This window comes from Halictus rubicundus, chromosome 8, assembly GCF_050948215.1.
Source record: "Halictus rubicundus isolate RS-2024b chromosome 8, iyHalRubi1_principal, whole genome shotgun sequence".
Classification (NCBI taxonomy): Eukaryota; Metazoa; Arthropoda; class Insecta; order Hymenoptera; family Halictidae; genus Halictus; species Halictus rubicundus.
The window spans coordinates 5164470-5179479 of NC_135156.1; the positions used below are offsets into that span (position 1 = coordinate 5164470).

Sequence of the window (15010 nt, forward strand, 5' to 3'; positions counted from 1 at the left end):
TTTTGCCCGTCTCCGGTTGCTTTTCGAGATCGGGGACACGCGTCCGAACCAGTCGGAACACGTGTCCGCTCGTCTCTCGGCCTGGAAGCGATACGAACGGGTCCGGCCGCGACAATATATATTATTTACATTTCCGTCAGAATTCGGTTCGCGGCTCTTCGAAACGGGGCGAAAAACATTTCCGGGACGATGTCGCGCGACGAACAAGCCACCGAGATCTTTCTGTACTCGGCTCTCGTCTGGGGACCGCTGGGAATTTCCAATATGGCGGCCGTCTTGGCTCGGACGCCGCCTCGAACATTCTTCGAGACGACGTCCGATCGAATTTCTACCGCAAAAGCGAAATTGTCGTAAAATCTCCGTGGCGGACGCCAGATTACATCGGTGATTCTACGTTTTGGGAACTACCTCGAGGAGATTCTGAAGGTATTACTTGTCCAACATGGCGGCGATCGCGGCCCGGAGCCACCTCGAAGATTCTCCGAGACGACGTTTGCTCAACCGTACTGGAAAAGCGAAATTGCCCAGCCTTTTCTTCGAATCTCCGCAGCAAATTTCGGATCATCTGAATGATTTGAAACTTTAGAAACGCCTCGAGAAGTACTCGAGGTGATTATTACTCGTCCAATATGGCGGCTGGTTTGGCGCTCGGGCCATCTCGAAGATTGTTCTAGACAGCTTCGGCTTCGATACAGCAAAATCTCTAGACCACGGTTTCGATTCGATAGATTTTCCTGGCAAGATCTTGGCTGTATCAAAGATTTACGGGGCATCGAGTAGTTCTTGACAAGATTCTGGTTTCTAATATGGCGGCGATCGAGTGTGCAGCAGCTTGCGGACAAATTCGACTCCTTTGCGCTGTAGCGATCCCCAGACGGAGTAAACGAACAACTATTACGATGTCCTAGCGACATCTCTCTCTTTCTTCGATCACTTTGCGAAATTCCTTTCCGGTGGCACGCGTGTTCCGACATCTTGTCCGAGTGAAGAGGCTCTCCGTTCTCAACGTGGCTGTCGGTCCGCGAACGATCCCTGCACTCGATTTACTTGTGCAGCTGCCGCTTGCGACCCATGTTGCAGATCTTGAAGTGGCACAGTGTCATATCTGTCGGGACCAATCGAAAATCAACGGCTTAGTATCCTGACTCTGTTCAATTTCGTACGACGACGCGACGGAACGGGCATCGACGGGGATTTTTTGGAAAGAGGTCAATTTTCTCCAGGGTCGGGGGGATCTCGGCAAGCTAGATATCTCGACTTGTTTTCCAGCGAGAGAACCGTCCTGACGTCACCGGAATCAAAAGTCAATTGGCGCAATCGATTGATTTACTCTCGCTCGCTCGCTCGCGAGTTCCTCGAAACGAAACCGCGCGATTCCGCCGCAGCTTTCGACCGCGCGACGCGATCGCTCGCTTCGCCGAAAGGCTTTTTTTTTAGCGGTTCGAGAAGAGACCTTTACGCGAAATAAAAATTTTCTACTATTTTTTGAAGCAAACTGGCCCGAAGTAGAAATTTGTTTTCCCTCTTCGCACTGTTAATAGTTTGGAAATAACAGTATCCTTAAATTCTTCTAATGTTTTCATGGTTTTAAATTACACTTAAAATTACAATTACGCATCTGCATAAACTTCGCCCGTTGATAAAATATTCGATTCAATACTCGAATGTTTTTACTAATTCATTGGATATACAGTAATGTAAGGAACGTTATAGCAGTTTTAGTGTTACCTCAGAGTCGCCGCTCGAGCGCAAAGGATTTGAAATATTTTTCTTTGATATTTTTTGGTAGTCCAGGTGCTGGGCCAAATTCGATTTTGGACTCGGATATTTGCGTAACCGACATGTAATTGGATAGAGCTAGGAACGGAACACAACCGGTTCATCGACGACGAAAGATTCTCATTAAACGGCCAAGTTTCGTCGAGGGAGCACGGCGAGAGCAAGAAGATAGCCTCGGAGAATCTCGCGGACTTGGTTTTCGTGTTTCCCGGGGGCAAAGTGGACCGTTGCCACGCGAGGCACGTCTGGTCTGCTTAATCGCGGGGGCGGAGAAGTGCGAGAGATCGAGCGAAGAAGCTTGAAAAGTTTGCGGGACGGATTTCTTTCCTCGGAATCGCGGCTTTCATTTCGGAGAGAGAGAATATGCTTCCTACGTCGAGACGCGGAGCCGGGGTCTAAACTTCGAACCCCGTTCATTTTTCATGATTACTGTACGATTAACGCGTTACCGATGGACACGTTCGCCACCATGGTCGCGCACATACGCGGGTACTCAAAATCGCGCGACTTACTCGGAGATGACAGTGAAAATTCATTTTATGCACATTGGACGCGTTGAATGCCGCGCGAATTTTCCGTACTTCAGACCATTTACAGTGATTTCTCTATATACAGGGTGGCCCACATAACTCTGAACAGCTCAATATCTCGAAAACTATGCCATCGATTTTAAAGTTCTTAGTCTTAAATTGCATGGAACTGAAGGGCCTTTCTGACTACATAAACGTGAAGTGGCCTCCCTTCCCCTTTAACGGGAGAGGGGAGGTACCTTTGTAATTTTAAATGGAACCCCCTATAAAATGTTACATATTTAGATTCTACCGGAAAAAACAAGTCAATTTTGTCTGAAACATTTTTTTGTCAGATACTTCCATGATGAGATATAACAGTTTGAAGTTTCGAGTTGTAGGTACTTGAAACGCTCGGAAGTAGCGTTATGGAATTATACGCGCCTGAGTCCTTTGCTTATTCATGAAGAAACACAAACAATAATATTTACAATTCTTGAGTTTGACTCACTTATCTATGAAAACGTTTTCAGTTTAGAGCTGTTATTCAAGCAGTAACATTGTGATTATGGCTACTTTTGACACAGAAGTGAATATGTTATTAACGTTAGGTGAATGCCAAAAAAATTATCGGCGTGCAGCAGTGATGTTTTCTGAACGCTATGGGATCAAAAAATGTCATGCAACATTTCATAATTTAGAAAAGCGGCTTCGCGAGCACGGTGAATTGTGTAAAAAAACTCGCAATAAACCTAAAGCTGTTACTAATGAAAATAATAGTGCCAGTATTCTTGCTGCAATTACATTAAATCCTCATATTAGTCAACGTACACTTGCACAAACATCACATATTAGTCGCTCATCAATTCAACGAATTTTGAAACGGCAAAAGTATCATCCATATCACATGGTTTTATCACAAGAGCTTTCGATAGCAGATTACGATCACCGCGTAAGATTTTGTGAGTGGCTGCAGGGTGTTGTGGAAAATGACTTTTTGAGCAAAATACTTTTTTCCGATGAGGCCACTTTTATGAACTCAGGGCATGTAAATAGACATAATCTGCATTATTGGTTCGTGGAAAACCCAAATTGGATGCGATGTGTTCCCTTTCAACATCGATGGTCTTTAAATGTTTGGTGTGGCCTAATAGGAGATTTTGTGATTGGACCTTATTTTTTTCAAGAAACTGTAACATCTGCAAGTTATTGTGATTTCTTAAAAAATCATTTTCCTGCGCTTTTGGAAGATGTGCCACTGCACGTTAGAAGAGAAATGTGGTTCCAACAAGACGGCGCTCCTCCACATTTTGCAATCATCACCAGGCAATTTTTGAACGAAAAATTTGGGAACAAATGGATAGGTCGTAGGGGGCCTCGTCAATGGCCTCCTCGATCCCCCGATCTAACACCATTAGATTTTTTCTTATGGGGATATGTAAAGGACAAAGTTATGTTTGAACCACCGACGACAAAAGAGGATATGAAACAAAGAATACGTGACGCTTGCGCTTCAGTGACTCCCGAAATGTTAAAAAGTGTTAGAACAACTTTGATGTTTCGAGTAAATAAATGTTTACAAGCCCGTGGTGGACATTTTGAACATTTAATTTAAAGTACATTTTATTTCTTCACGAATAAGCAAAGGACTCAAGCGCGTATAATTCCATAACGCTATTTCCGAGCGCTTCAAGTACCTACAACTCGAAACTTCAAACTGTTATATCTCATCATGGAAGTATCTGACAAAAAAATGTTTCAGACAAAATTGACTTGTTTTTTCCGGTAGAATCTAAATATGTAACATTTTATAGGGGGTTCTATTTAAAATTACAAAGGTACCTCCCCTCCCCCGTTAAAGGGGAAGGGAGGCCACTTCACGTTTATGTAGTCAGAAAGGCCCTTCAGTTCCATGCAATTTAAGACTAAGAACTTTAAAATCGATGGCATAGTTTTCGAGATATTGAGCTGTTCAGAGTTATGTGGGCCACCCTGTATGTCGCCAAGGCCTGGATGATAAACGTCGTGAAATTATCCACACTACCGCGGGAAGCTCGAGAGGCCTCGGACGCCGAGGAGTGTAAAAATAACACGGCTCGGGTATGTGTCCTGGACGATAAATGACGCTGGTAAAACCCGCGTTGTTGACAAATATCGAAAATTTACTGTACTGATTCCCGCTATAAGTCAGTTGCGTGGTTCTGAAATCTGAGGTCTTCGCCGAACGTTGCATTTGAAATACATAATGCACGCTGGAAACGCAAATGTCCTATGATAGGTTTATGACATACAGACGGATAGTGACAAGAAGAAAATGTCTTCCTCTGATGCATTGTTGCACGTAGAAACGGATAGCGAAGCTCGATATATCGTATACCCTGCGGTGGTGTGGATAGTTCCAATGACTTTTAACCGCGAAGCTTGCACTGACTTACAACGGGAATTCACTGTATTTCTAGTTCCAAGTAGTAAAGACAGTTGTTAGTTACTGGATAATGTTGTCCGCACGATTTATTACGTTCTAAATGCTGGTAGCGAACGTGTCAACCACTACTCTAGCTTTTTAATTTCTTTATCAGATTATTTTCTATTTTAGCTTCTATTTCTCCTATTGAATTATCTCGCGAGAAACGTGACAGGAGAATTCGCGGAGCAAATGATTGAAGGATGAAAGGAGGAAGGTAGAAGGAGATAAGGTGAGATACTCACAGGTGAGTTCGGTTCGTTTCCCTGAACGCTGAAGCTGTCTGACGACGGCGTTCGGCGTCGGAAGTTCCTCGGCAGAGTAACCTGCGGGCTGAACCCTCGGCACGACCTTGTCCTTGTTCCTGGCCTCCATCGATTCAATTATGATCTCCTCCATCACGTCCAGCTCCTTCTTTCGCTCGTCGATGTTCTTCTTCTCCTCCTCCATCTGCCTCAGCTTGCTCAGCATTATCTGTCGAGAGAAACACGTTGAACCAAAGGTCGAGTCGTCAACCTCGAGCAAACGTCTCCGCGGCAGCCCTACGTCGAAAATCGGACATTTCGTATGGCAACAACTGGAACACGTACAGTATACGTTCCTGCAAGTTTTAATAGAGTAGGCGTTCCGAGTAGGGTTTCCGCGTGGAGCGTGTTTAGGGTACTCACGTAGTTCTCGGCGGATTTGAGGAAAGCCTCGCTGTTGTAGAGCAACTCGGATGGCATAGGGCCCCTCTCCCCAACGACGAGTATTTTGTCGTTCGAGAGGCAGAACAGTAACAGTGCCAGCAGACACAAGCCCGTTCGTTTTGTGCTGGACCTTCCCGTCATTCCCTCGATCCTCTTTGTCGCTGCAACAACAAACAGCGCGGTGAAATATTAGAGAGGCAGCACAGATGGGATAGACATTAACTCAAGTGACTCGAGTGACTCGAATGACTCGAATGACTCAAGAGACTCAAGAGACTCGAGTGACTCAAGAGACCCGAGTGAGGCAGGAGACTCAAAAAACTCAAGAGACTCGAGGGACTCAAGAGACTCGAGGAACTCAAGAGACTCGAGGAACTCAAGAGACTCGAGGAACTCAAGAGACTCGAGGAACTCAAGAGACTCGAGGGACTCAAGAGACTCGAGGAACTCAAGAGACTCGAGGGACTCAAGAGACTCGAGGGACTCAAGAGATTCAAGAGACTCGAGTGACTCAGGACACTCAACAAACTCAAGACACTCGAGGGACTCGTGGGGCTCGAGAGACTTGAGAGGCTCAAGAGATTCGAGGGATTCAAGAGCCTTGAGGAACTCAAGAGATTTAAGAGACTCGTGTGACTAAGGAGACTCAACAAACTGAAGACACTCGAGGGACTCGTGAGGCTCGAGAGACTCGAGAGCCTCAAGAGACTCGAGGAACTCGAGGGATTCAAGAGACTCGAGTGACTCAAGAGAACCGAGTGACTCAAGAGATTCAAGAGAGCCGAGTGACTCAAGAGAGCCGAGGGACTCAAGAGAGCCGAGTGACTCAAGAGATTTAAGAGACTCGAGTGACTCAGGAGACTCAACAAACTCGAGAGGCTCAAGAGCCTCGAGGGACTCGAGAGACTCGTGGGACTCGGATCGCGTTCTTCAATCGTATCTGTAAAACAGCAGCTACTATTCTACTGCAACTTTCGAAAGCGAATGCCAACTTTACTCATCAGCACACAGTGCGGATTACTTTCCTAAGCTGCTGCCCCTTATCCAATAACAAAGCCTGGTCAAGGAAGAAGGGATTTCGCCGACAAGAACTCTTTTCGCACCCCACTATCCTATCGCTACTTTCATAGACGACTTCCAGCATCGTTCATCAACTTACTACAGTAACAAGGGCAGGCTAAAGAAGTAGAGCTTTCGCGTTTGTTTTAAAGAAAAAAAAAAAAAAAAGGAAAAACTCAAGAAGTTCGCGGTACAATTTTAAACAAGGTTGTAAATTTCAGTTAAGTATAGTTTAAGTTCAGTTTAGGTAAGCTTAAATTCCATTAGTTCTTAGAGATTGTCCACTTAAATTTGTCTCCGACTGAATACATATTTGCAGCTTCAGGAATTAAATATATAGCTTCGACGTCGATGGATATGTCGACATTGGTCCTGAAAGGGTTAATACGATCAACAGGTCCGTTTTTATCGACTCGGTCAGTACATTCTCGTCTCGCCATTCTCGTGTTCCGTTTCGCTGCGGCTTCTGGATGGGCGGGGGGGGGGGGGCTCAGGGAAATTAGCTTGAAAAGGGAAAACGGGTGTCGGTCGACCTCGGCGACGGGGAAAAACGAGTGCGAGAATCAACGGAGCGTTAAGGGTACGTCGAGTCTCGCGATAACGACCAATTGTCGAGAGGGGATCGAAGGTAGTTCAGCGGCGACGATATTCACGCTTGGCCTGTCTCTCCGCTCTTTCCAGGCTCGGGAGACCAGAGAGGGAAAAAAAAGGGCAGAAAGGGAGAAACTACACGGTGGCGATCGATCCTCGAGATAAATCGACGTTTGATGGCTCGTTCGACTCGAAAACAAACACCCACGCGGCCCTCACCTTCGCCAGCCGGTATTTCTCTTCCACTGTTTCATTTTCTGTCTCCACCTCTCTCTCTCTCTCTCTCTCTCTCTCTCTCTCTCTCTCTCTCTCTCTCACTCTCTCTCTTGGTCTCGCGGATTGATTGAGTCCTCCCTAAACGCGTCGATGATCGAGCATTCCAAGTTTCGGACAAGATTTTCGGATTCCAGGGGCGCGTCGACCTAGAGCCTCACTGTGAATGATGGATGAGAGGCTTAGGTTCGAGGCTGACTCCGTTTTCGAATAGCATCCTGCATCTTGGATCCTGTATCTTCGAATCTGTCTTCATATATTCTGTTTATTTTAAACGGATTGATCCCGTTTGATCCTCCTCAACGGTTTCATTAAATTGCAAAAATCTGATATTCTTCAATTTTGTTAACAGTAAACCTACCGACACTTCTTGTGTACCTATTCCTACCATGCGCGGCGGTAAACATGACCGATCCTTACAATGTTATCGTCAATATGATTAAACGTAGATAATAGTCAATTCGTTGCTGAATGAATTAGTAGATGAACAACTTCAACAAATTTATTTTTATATGATTTCAATTATACAGGGTGTCCCGTAACTGGTGGTACAACCGAGCAGGGGATGATTCTACATGAAACACTGAGTCGAAAATATAGAATAAAATTTTTTGATGCAAGGCTTTGTTTTCGAGAAAAATGAGTTTGAAATTTGTCTAGTGCGCGTGCACTCGGCTTACTTGCGGCTCAACGGGATTCGAAGAACGCTAATTTTTCAACAGGATGGAGCACCGCCGCACTACAGTTGCGAAGTAAGACGTTTTTTAAGTGAAAATTATCAGTGCTGGATCGGTCGCGGTGGCAGAGTACCTTGGCCGCCACGATCTCCGGATTTGTCACCGTTAGATTTTTATTTGTGGGGTCAGGTGAAATCGATTGTGTATCGCGATGACGTAACGAGCATCGAACAATTGCAACAAAAAATTGTGATAGCGTTTGAACACTTAAAGCAACATAATAATTGCACATTACAAGAGGTTCGAAGGAATTTAATACGAAGAGCACAATTATGTCTGCAACAACGTGGACAGCACTTCCAGCAATTTATGAATTAAACGAATTCCTCAAAGGTAATTCTAACATTGTAACCTCGACCTTCGATTTATTCGGTGTATACAAACCTCGAAAATCTTTGCGAAAAAAGGTTGAGGTAACTCAGAATAAAGTCCGTTGAGCCGCTAGTAAGCTGAGTGCATGCGCACTAGACAAATTTTCAAACTCATTTTTCTCGAAAACAAAGCCTTGTATCAAAATATTTTATTCTACATTTTCGACTCAGTTTTTCATGTAAAATCACCCCCTGCTCGGTTGTACCACCAGTTACGGGCCACCCTGTATGAAAAATGATGCGACGCTCTCTCCTCAATTTACAAAATTGTACTGTGTCGTCCACCTTCGCGGTTTGGATGTGTTTGTCATGAAACGTGCGTAACTTGATAGCGTCTCATTCCATAAGGCGGCTCATTTATTTTGTGTTGGCCATGTCTCATGGGGAATAGCCTTTCTTCTATACTGATTGTTTAGCTTTAGAAGAGCTATTAAAATAGGAGAGCTATTTAAATACCATCTCGTGCGGTCAAAATGCCCGGCCGCGGTAGGTAGGACAGGCTACAAATATTTCTTGGAAAAAAATAAATAAAACGAGAAATAAATTGCGAAAAATACATTGTATACATACTTCAAGAAAAGTCGTACAGATAAATAGCGATGTGATCACGTTGTATGTACGAAATTGTACGCAGAAGTTGGAAAAGGTCAATTTGGCTACCGGCCGTGGTAGGTTAATTATTCATCTAAATCGGTCAACATTGCATTGAGCTAGAAACATTTAACGATGAAAACTTTATGGCGAAAGTCACAGAATTTTGACCTGCTCAGGGAATTTCACCCTTATGTGATCATTTTGGAACATCTGTAGCTCATTGCAACGTTGACCGATTTTGATGAAATTCTCAGAACATGTATAATTCATACAAATCTACAAATCGTACTTTCTAAATTTTCAATGTAAGTCCACATAAAAGAATTGCAAAATACAACTTTTAGTATTTTCTCTGCACTTTCGATCAATTGCAATTTTTGTAAAAAATTTGTTTCACTTTATGTAGTGATCCAATTGTTCTAACTTCTCAAAAAAATTCAAATAGTATAGTCCAATATTGACAAAGTTATGCGATTTTTAAGAGCGTACGAATAGTTATGGGACTGACTGTACGTTTAACCCGTTGACTGCCATGTCACCCATATGTGGGTGACGGAATTATTTGTCCAGGTTTTAAAATGAATTTTTACGTTAATATATTCATTGTGCCTAATGTGATTAGGATCTGTCAAATTCAAGAAAGTTGGAGGACTACTCAATATCATACATTTAATTTTTTTCAATTTTTATTTCATTAAATAACTTATTTTGATTTTATGGAATATTTGAGGTTTCTAGTTTGGCAGTCAAAGTGTTAATTATATTAACCCTTAGCACTCGAATGGCGACTGTAAGGCACCACTAAAAATTGCTGTATCATTATTCAAAATATTTTTTGCATTACTAAATTTGTTTGTATTTAATAAATTACTAAACATTCCGGTATTGTTCGAGTAAATTGCACCATTTTTGTATGTATAACATGAACAAAAAAATATATAGAAGGAAAATATTCCAGGTCGGAAGAAATGTTTCGTTTTGGTGTTAAAATAGCTTCGAGTGCAAAGGGTTAACAATAACTTTTTTAAGGACCGATCATTTTGACCGTGCATGGTAGGAATAGGTATACAAGAAGTGTCGGTAGGTTTAGTGTTAAATTCGAATATTTCGCAATGGGACTTCGATCCCCGGATTGTGGATCGAACCGGTGTCGATCGAGGATCCGTATTTTCACGAGCGAGTGCGGATGTGATTGATCCTTGAACATAAGGCCACACGACGACGCTTCGACTTTCCACTTGTTGCGTTCCGCGGAATCTCCGTCGCTTCCGCGTAGTGTTCCTTCTCGAGAATTTCTCGAAAAATTTTATAATCGATTATTTCTCATTTCTCGAGAAAAATTCCAGTATTTCTCGAGAAATTTAAATTTAGGAAAATTCTTATGAATCTCATTTATTTTATAACATGTAAATTCTTAAATTCTCTTAAAGTCTTATTTAAAACTGTAGAAAAACTGAATACTGAATTGAGTAATGAGTTTCTTGTTGTTATTAAAGAAGAAATATCTAACAGAAGAGACAAGATTGTAGTATCCCTTATAAAATATCTGCATATTCCAGAATCTCTGCAAAAAGATTCAGAAGATACATTTTTTTATTTAACATCCAAGACAGATATGTATAAAATGGCAAAACAAATTCTAAGCAGACTTTTTGGAAAATGTAACAATGATTCTTATGAAAATAGTGAAAAACTTTCAGATTCTCATAATGCGAAACTATCACTGGAAAAACAGTTAGAATTAGAAATTGCAGATAGCCTTCAAGAATTTAGTGTCAAGAGTTTAGCGGCAGAAGAAAATAAATTCCGGACTCTAACAAAGGAATTCCAAATTTTTGAGTCCACTGAAAAAAGGACACCCAATCTTCAGCAACTTTTGGATGTTCTGTATACGATAAAGCCAACATCCACACAAAATGAAAGAAATTTTTCTACGGCTACACATTTTGTTACAAAAAAAAAAGAAGTAGATTGTTTGATTCTACATTAGACGCATTATGCTTCTTAAGAAGTCATTTCAAAACAAAAGCGTAATGTTCCACTTTATAAAAGTTTGGTAAAAGTTTCCCAATATTTTTTTATTCTATTAAAAATTCTCGAGAATTCTCGAGAAATATAGTCTTATTTCTCATTTCTCGAGAAATTAATTTGTTGTGAAATCAGGAACACTAGTTCCGCGGAATCTCCGTCGAACTTCCTCTCTGTCGCAATCCTCGTTCCGGCTTCTCAATTCGATCCTCCCTCTCCTTCGACCCACCCCCCGCATGTCTCGGAAACCGGAAGCGCCAACGCGGATTCGAGCGAGTTAGGTGAATTATTCAAAGCATAACTCGCGAGATCGCAGCGGTTCCCACGCGTCGTCGACTTATGAATCCCTTTGTGCTCTCCCGCGGCTAACCGGAAGAATCTCTGGGCCTAATTCCGCGCATCCGTGACGCGATCAACGTTTCATTAAACGCTGACGTTACTAATTATCCTGCCCCTTGCGCCCTTCAATCACTACGATGTTCTTCGGTGGATACAAATACTCAAATTTTCTAAAATGGATTCAAGAGTACGAAGAAAATTCGAAATAAATCTTTCCCATTTTTATTAGGCGAAACGTTTCAGTCACTTTTAACACTGGAACTACCGGGCCAGTCAAAAAAACACTGGTTCCTAATTTTTTCATTCACAATTACTCAAACGATACAAATGTTTTCATCAGAAATTTTTGAAGGAACTTCTTTATTGAAGCACGTGTTACGAAAAAAAGCGGTATGACGTTTGAATAGATGTAGTCTTGTCACGATTACAAAGCAATATGCGTCAGTCGTATTTGTCACTGGGTAGTTCTAACGTTATAGTAGGCTCAGCGTTAACATTAGATTGAGAAATTCGAATGAATTAAAGGTCTGCGCGGTCCAGCGATTATTTCGTAATGTTATCTGCGATCTCGTGGATTTTCTTTCGGTCGTCCCACGGTCTTGTCTCGTTCATCGCAGATAATGATAATTCGGCTCGTTCCGTGGCGGCGTTGTTGCGTGATGCGGTAATAGATAGATAAAGTTGGAACGGGTTTTTTAAAACGCGACGATAAAGGACCGATAAAGCGGCCAGTCGAGAAGAAGAAGAATAAACTAACGCTTTTCTACGAGAGATTACGTCGGACTAATTGCGACGATACATTATAACACGTCTCAGGCTAATCCTGGTTTCGCTCGGCCAATTAACACGACATTTGCACCGTGCAAAATAAAAAATAACAAAAATTCGTGGGAAGTTAGTTCTTGGAAAAGGGAAGACGAATTATCTGAACCTCTGCACTCTACGGAGCAAGAATAACAATAACAATAATAGTTCATTCACGGTTAGGTTGCTCGAGAAAAACAATTGATTACACAGTGAGAAAGGAGTGTAACACGAGACGAACGTAACCGAGCGAATTAGCTCAACCTCTGCACTCTACGGAGCAAGAATAACAATAACAATAATAATTCATTCACAGTTAGCCCCGAAGTAATTCATCAAAGAGAACGGGAGCCGTACAGTGGCACAATGAACGTAAAGAATGAATAGTAGATACAGCCGCGACGGGTAAACACGGAAAGATAAATCGAAGAATAAAGAGTGGAGAACGAGCGGTGCAAGATTAAAGAAAGAAAAGACAAAAGAAGAAGAAGAAATTGCGATTTCGATGCTTCTACAAGACAGTCGATAAAATAAAATTCTACAGAATAACGGAGGAACGGGTTTTTCGGTGGAGCGGGCCATTTTATTCTTCGCGAGAGAGAGCAGACGTTACGCAACGACGAATATTTTTGGGGGATCGATTGCGCAAACCGTAATCTGCGCGTCGGATCGGCGGACGAGTGTTCGCGAAATCTGTGCGACGATTCCAGTGAAAATAATCGGAGAAGCTCGGGCCGCGATTGGTCGCCGAGCCCGGTCCGATATATCGCAATTCGTACTTCGATCCCTGTTCGCGATCTCGCCTAATCTTATCCCCAACCGATGTCCCGTGCCCCGCTCCTCGATCTCCGTTTATCAGACGAAAGGGATAATCCTCGGTGACCCAAGAAAACAAACTCTTTCGCCGCGTTAATAAAAGATCGAGAACTACAAAATGTCCGCTCATCTTCGAGAAGAACGGCCGATCTTTTTCTGCTCAACACTTTCCCTCGTATTTCCATCGGCTCGGAAGATACTTCGCAATTTTCGCACCCTCGAGGAACGATGCGAATTGCGAGTAAAAATTTCAGAGATAGGAATCAAAAATCGATAACAATGAAATACCTGGGACAAGCAATTTTCGTGGTGAACAATTTCTGTTCTATTTCTATTGTAGTTCTAAAGATATTTCACAATTTTCTCGCCCTCGAACGGCAAAGCCGAAACGATGTTGTGCGAGACAGGATTTCAGAAACAAAAGATCGATAGCGATCGAATATCGCGACCTGTTTGAAAATAATGGGCTCTATTTTTATACATAAAATTTTCTTTCGTATTTGTATTAGCTTAGAAGGTGGTCCACGATTAAACCACGAGTTTCCGGCAGCAGTTTTCATTGGATTCTGCGACACTCGTGGCAATTTCGTCGGATTCTGCAACTTGTCCGATGTGCCCGAATAATTTATCCATCGATCCGACTCTCGAACAGATAAGATTGACGGGGGATGCGCATGATTGCGTTACTCCACATAATTCGTCTCTCGCCCACGAAAAAATCGACCGCCTGCAATTACGCGTTTTCGTTTCACGGAAATTAGGCGAGTTCCCCTCCCCCTTTTTTCTATATACTAATTACTGCGAACCGAAATACCAAACGCGATGAAAGAACGATCCTAATAGATTTTTATTTGCCGAACGTTCCCGACCGCGATTAAACACTTTGAGCGCCGCCTCGTTTGAAAACGAGAGACGGAATTATTTGTTCAAGATGTAAAAATGAATTTCCATGATAGTATATTTGACGTGAAAAAATTTTGTTACTATCGGGAAAACGTGACTAAAATTAGAATGAATTTTTCCATTTCTATCTCGCTCGATGGATATCAGTTTTGACTTTTGACTTTGATGTTTTTGACCGTTATGGAACTCTCGAGGGGTCGAAGGGTTGATAAGGATTTCCATATATTTGCAGAGAATTTACTAACGGTCAAAGCTATTGTTTTATTTGATTTTATTTCTATCCACCGAAACTGGTGGACAAGAGGCAGCGAAATTGTCTCGAGTATGTCGAACTCATGGTTTCGAAATAAATTCTGTGTTCTCGAACGTTCTATCGAAAATATTGACAGGAGCCTGCCATCTCTTCGTCGAGTCGAAAGAGAACGGAACACGTGATCGGAAAAAGCGAAGCGAACATTTGAAAAGGACAAGGAAAATTTTACCGGGCTTTTTTCACGGTCGATGAATAAGCGATCCCCGAAAGATCCTTTGTCATTTTCCGGGCGTTTTAACGCTTTTTCCGTCGAAACAATAAGCTCGCCGAGGGACAGGCTCTCGTTCGGCCGTTTAGCAAAGCGAATGGCGGCCTAATATGCGCGAGCCTCCGCCATTTTAGCCGGCGCCGTTTTCTGTTCCCCCGCGTTCCCAACACCGTTGTTCCCCGTTCGCTCCACTTAGGCTCGTCGTTTTCGCGACGATTTCTCGTCGATCTGGGTTCAAGGCCACCGATCGAGCCTAACATCGAGCCGCGAACCGGTTCGCAAATCGGTAAACAAAACAATTAACCACCGATCCGAGTGATGTTCAAAACTTGCGGCTTGAAACTAACAATCAATTTTCACGAAACCAGATCTCCAAAAAATTATGAAACTTTGGGGATACGTAGTGCATACGTAGGTGCGTATTACGCGATTTTTTTTTGCTGTTCAAATTCAGTTTAAGGGGGTGAAATTTCTTGAAAATTCGGCTATTTTTCGACTTCGCGTTACAACTCGCAAACTACGAGGGACGGGAT

The 15010-nt window shown here is 42.7% G+C and overlaps 2 protein-coding genes across 5 annotated transcripts in view; one reads left to right on the forward strand and one right to left on the reverse strand.

Annotated features, from left to right (window-relative positions):
- The window catches only part of Dnalig3 (DNA ligase 3), a 71073-nt gene that overhangs the window by 3416 nt on the left and 52647 nt on the right, over positions 1 to 15010 (forward strand). Inside the window, exon 1 of one of the 3 annotated variants that reach the window (XM_076791321.1) lies at positions 4898 to 4999. The exons of the other annotated variants lie outside the window; for them this stretch is intronic. The gene's annotated coding sequence lies outside the window, so the exon portion shown is untranslated. Of the gene's footprint in view, positions 1 to 4897; positions 5000 to 15010 lie in introns of those variants that run through there. 3 annotated transcript variants of the gene reach the window in all.
- LOC143356024 (uncharacterized) overlaps positions 176 to 15010 on the reverse strand; it is a 36751-nt gene continuing 21916 nt past the window's right edge. For both annotated transcript variants that reach the window (XM_076791334.1, XM_076791335.1), the window contains exons 2-4: positions 5421 to 5602; positions 4998 to 5226; positions 176 to 1105 (exon numbers count right to left, since the gene is read on the reverse strand). In XM_076791334.1, coding sequence (XP_076647449.1) covers positions 1044 to 1105; positions 4998 to 5226; positions 5421 to 5582 — 453 coding nt within the window. In that variant the 5' untranslated portion in view covers positions 5583 to 5602 and the 3' untranslated portion in view covers positions 176 to 1043. The remainder of the gene's footprint in view (positions 1106 to 4997; positions 5227 to 5420; positions 5603 to 15010) is intronic.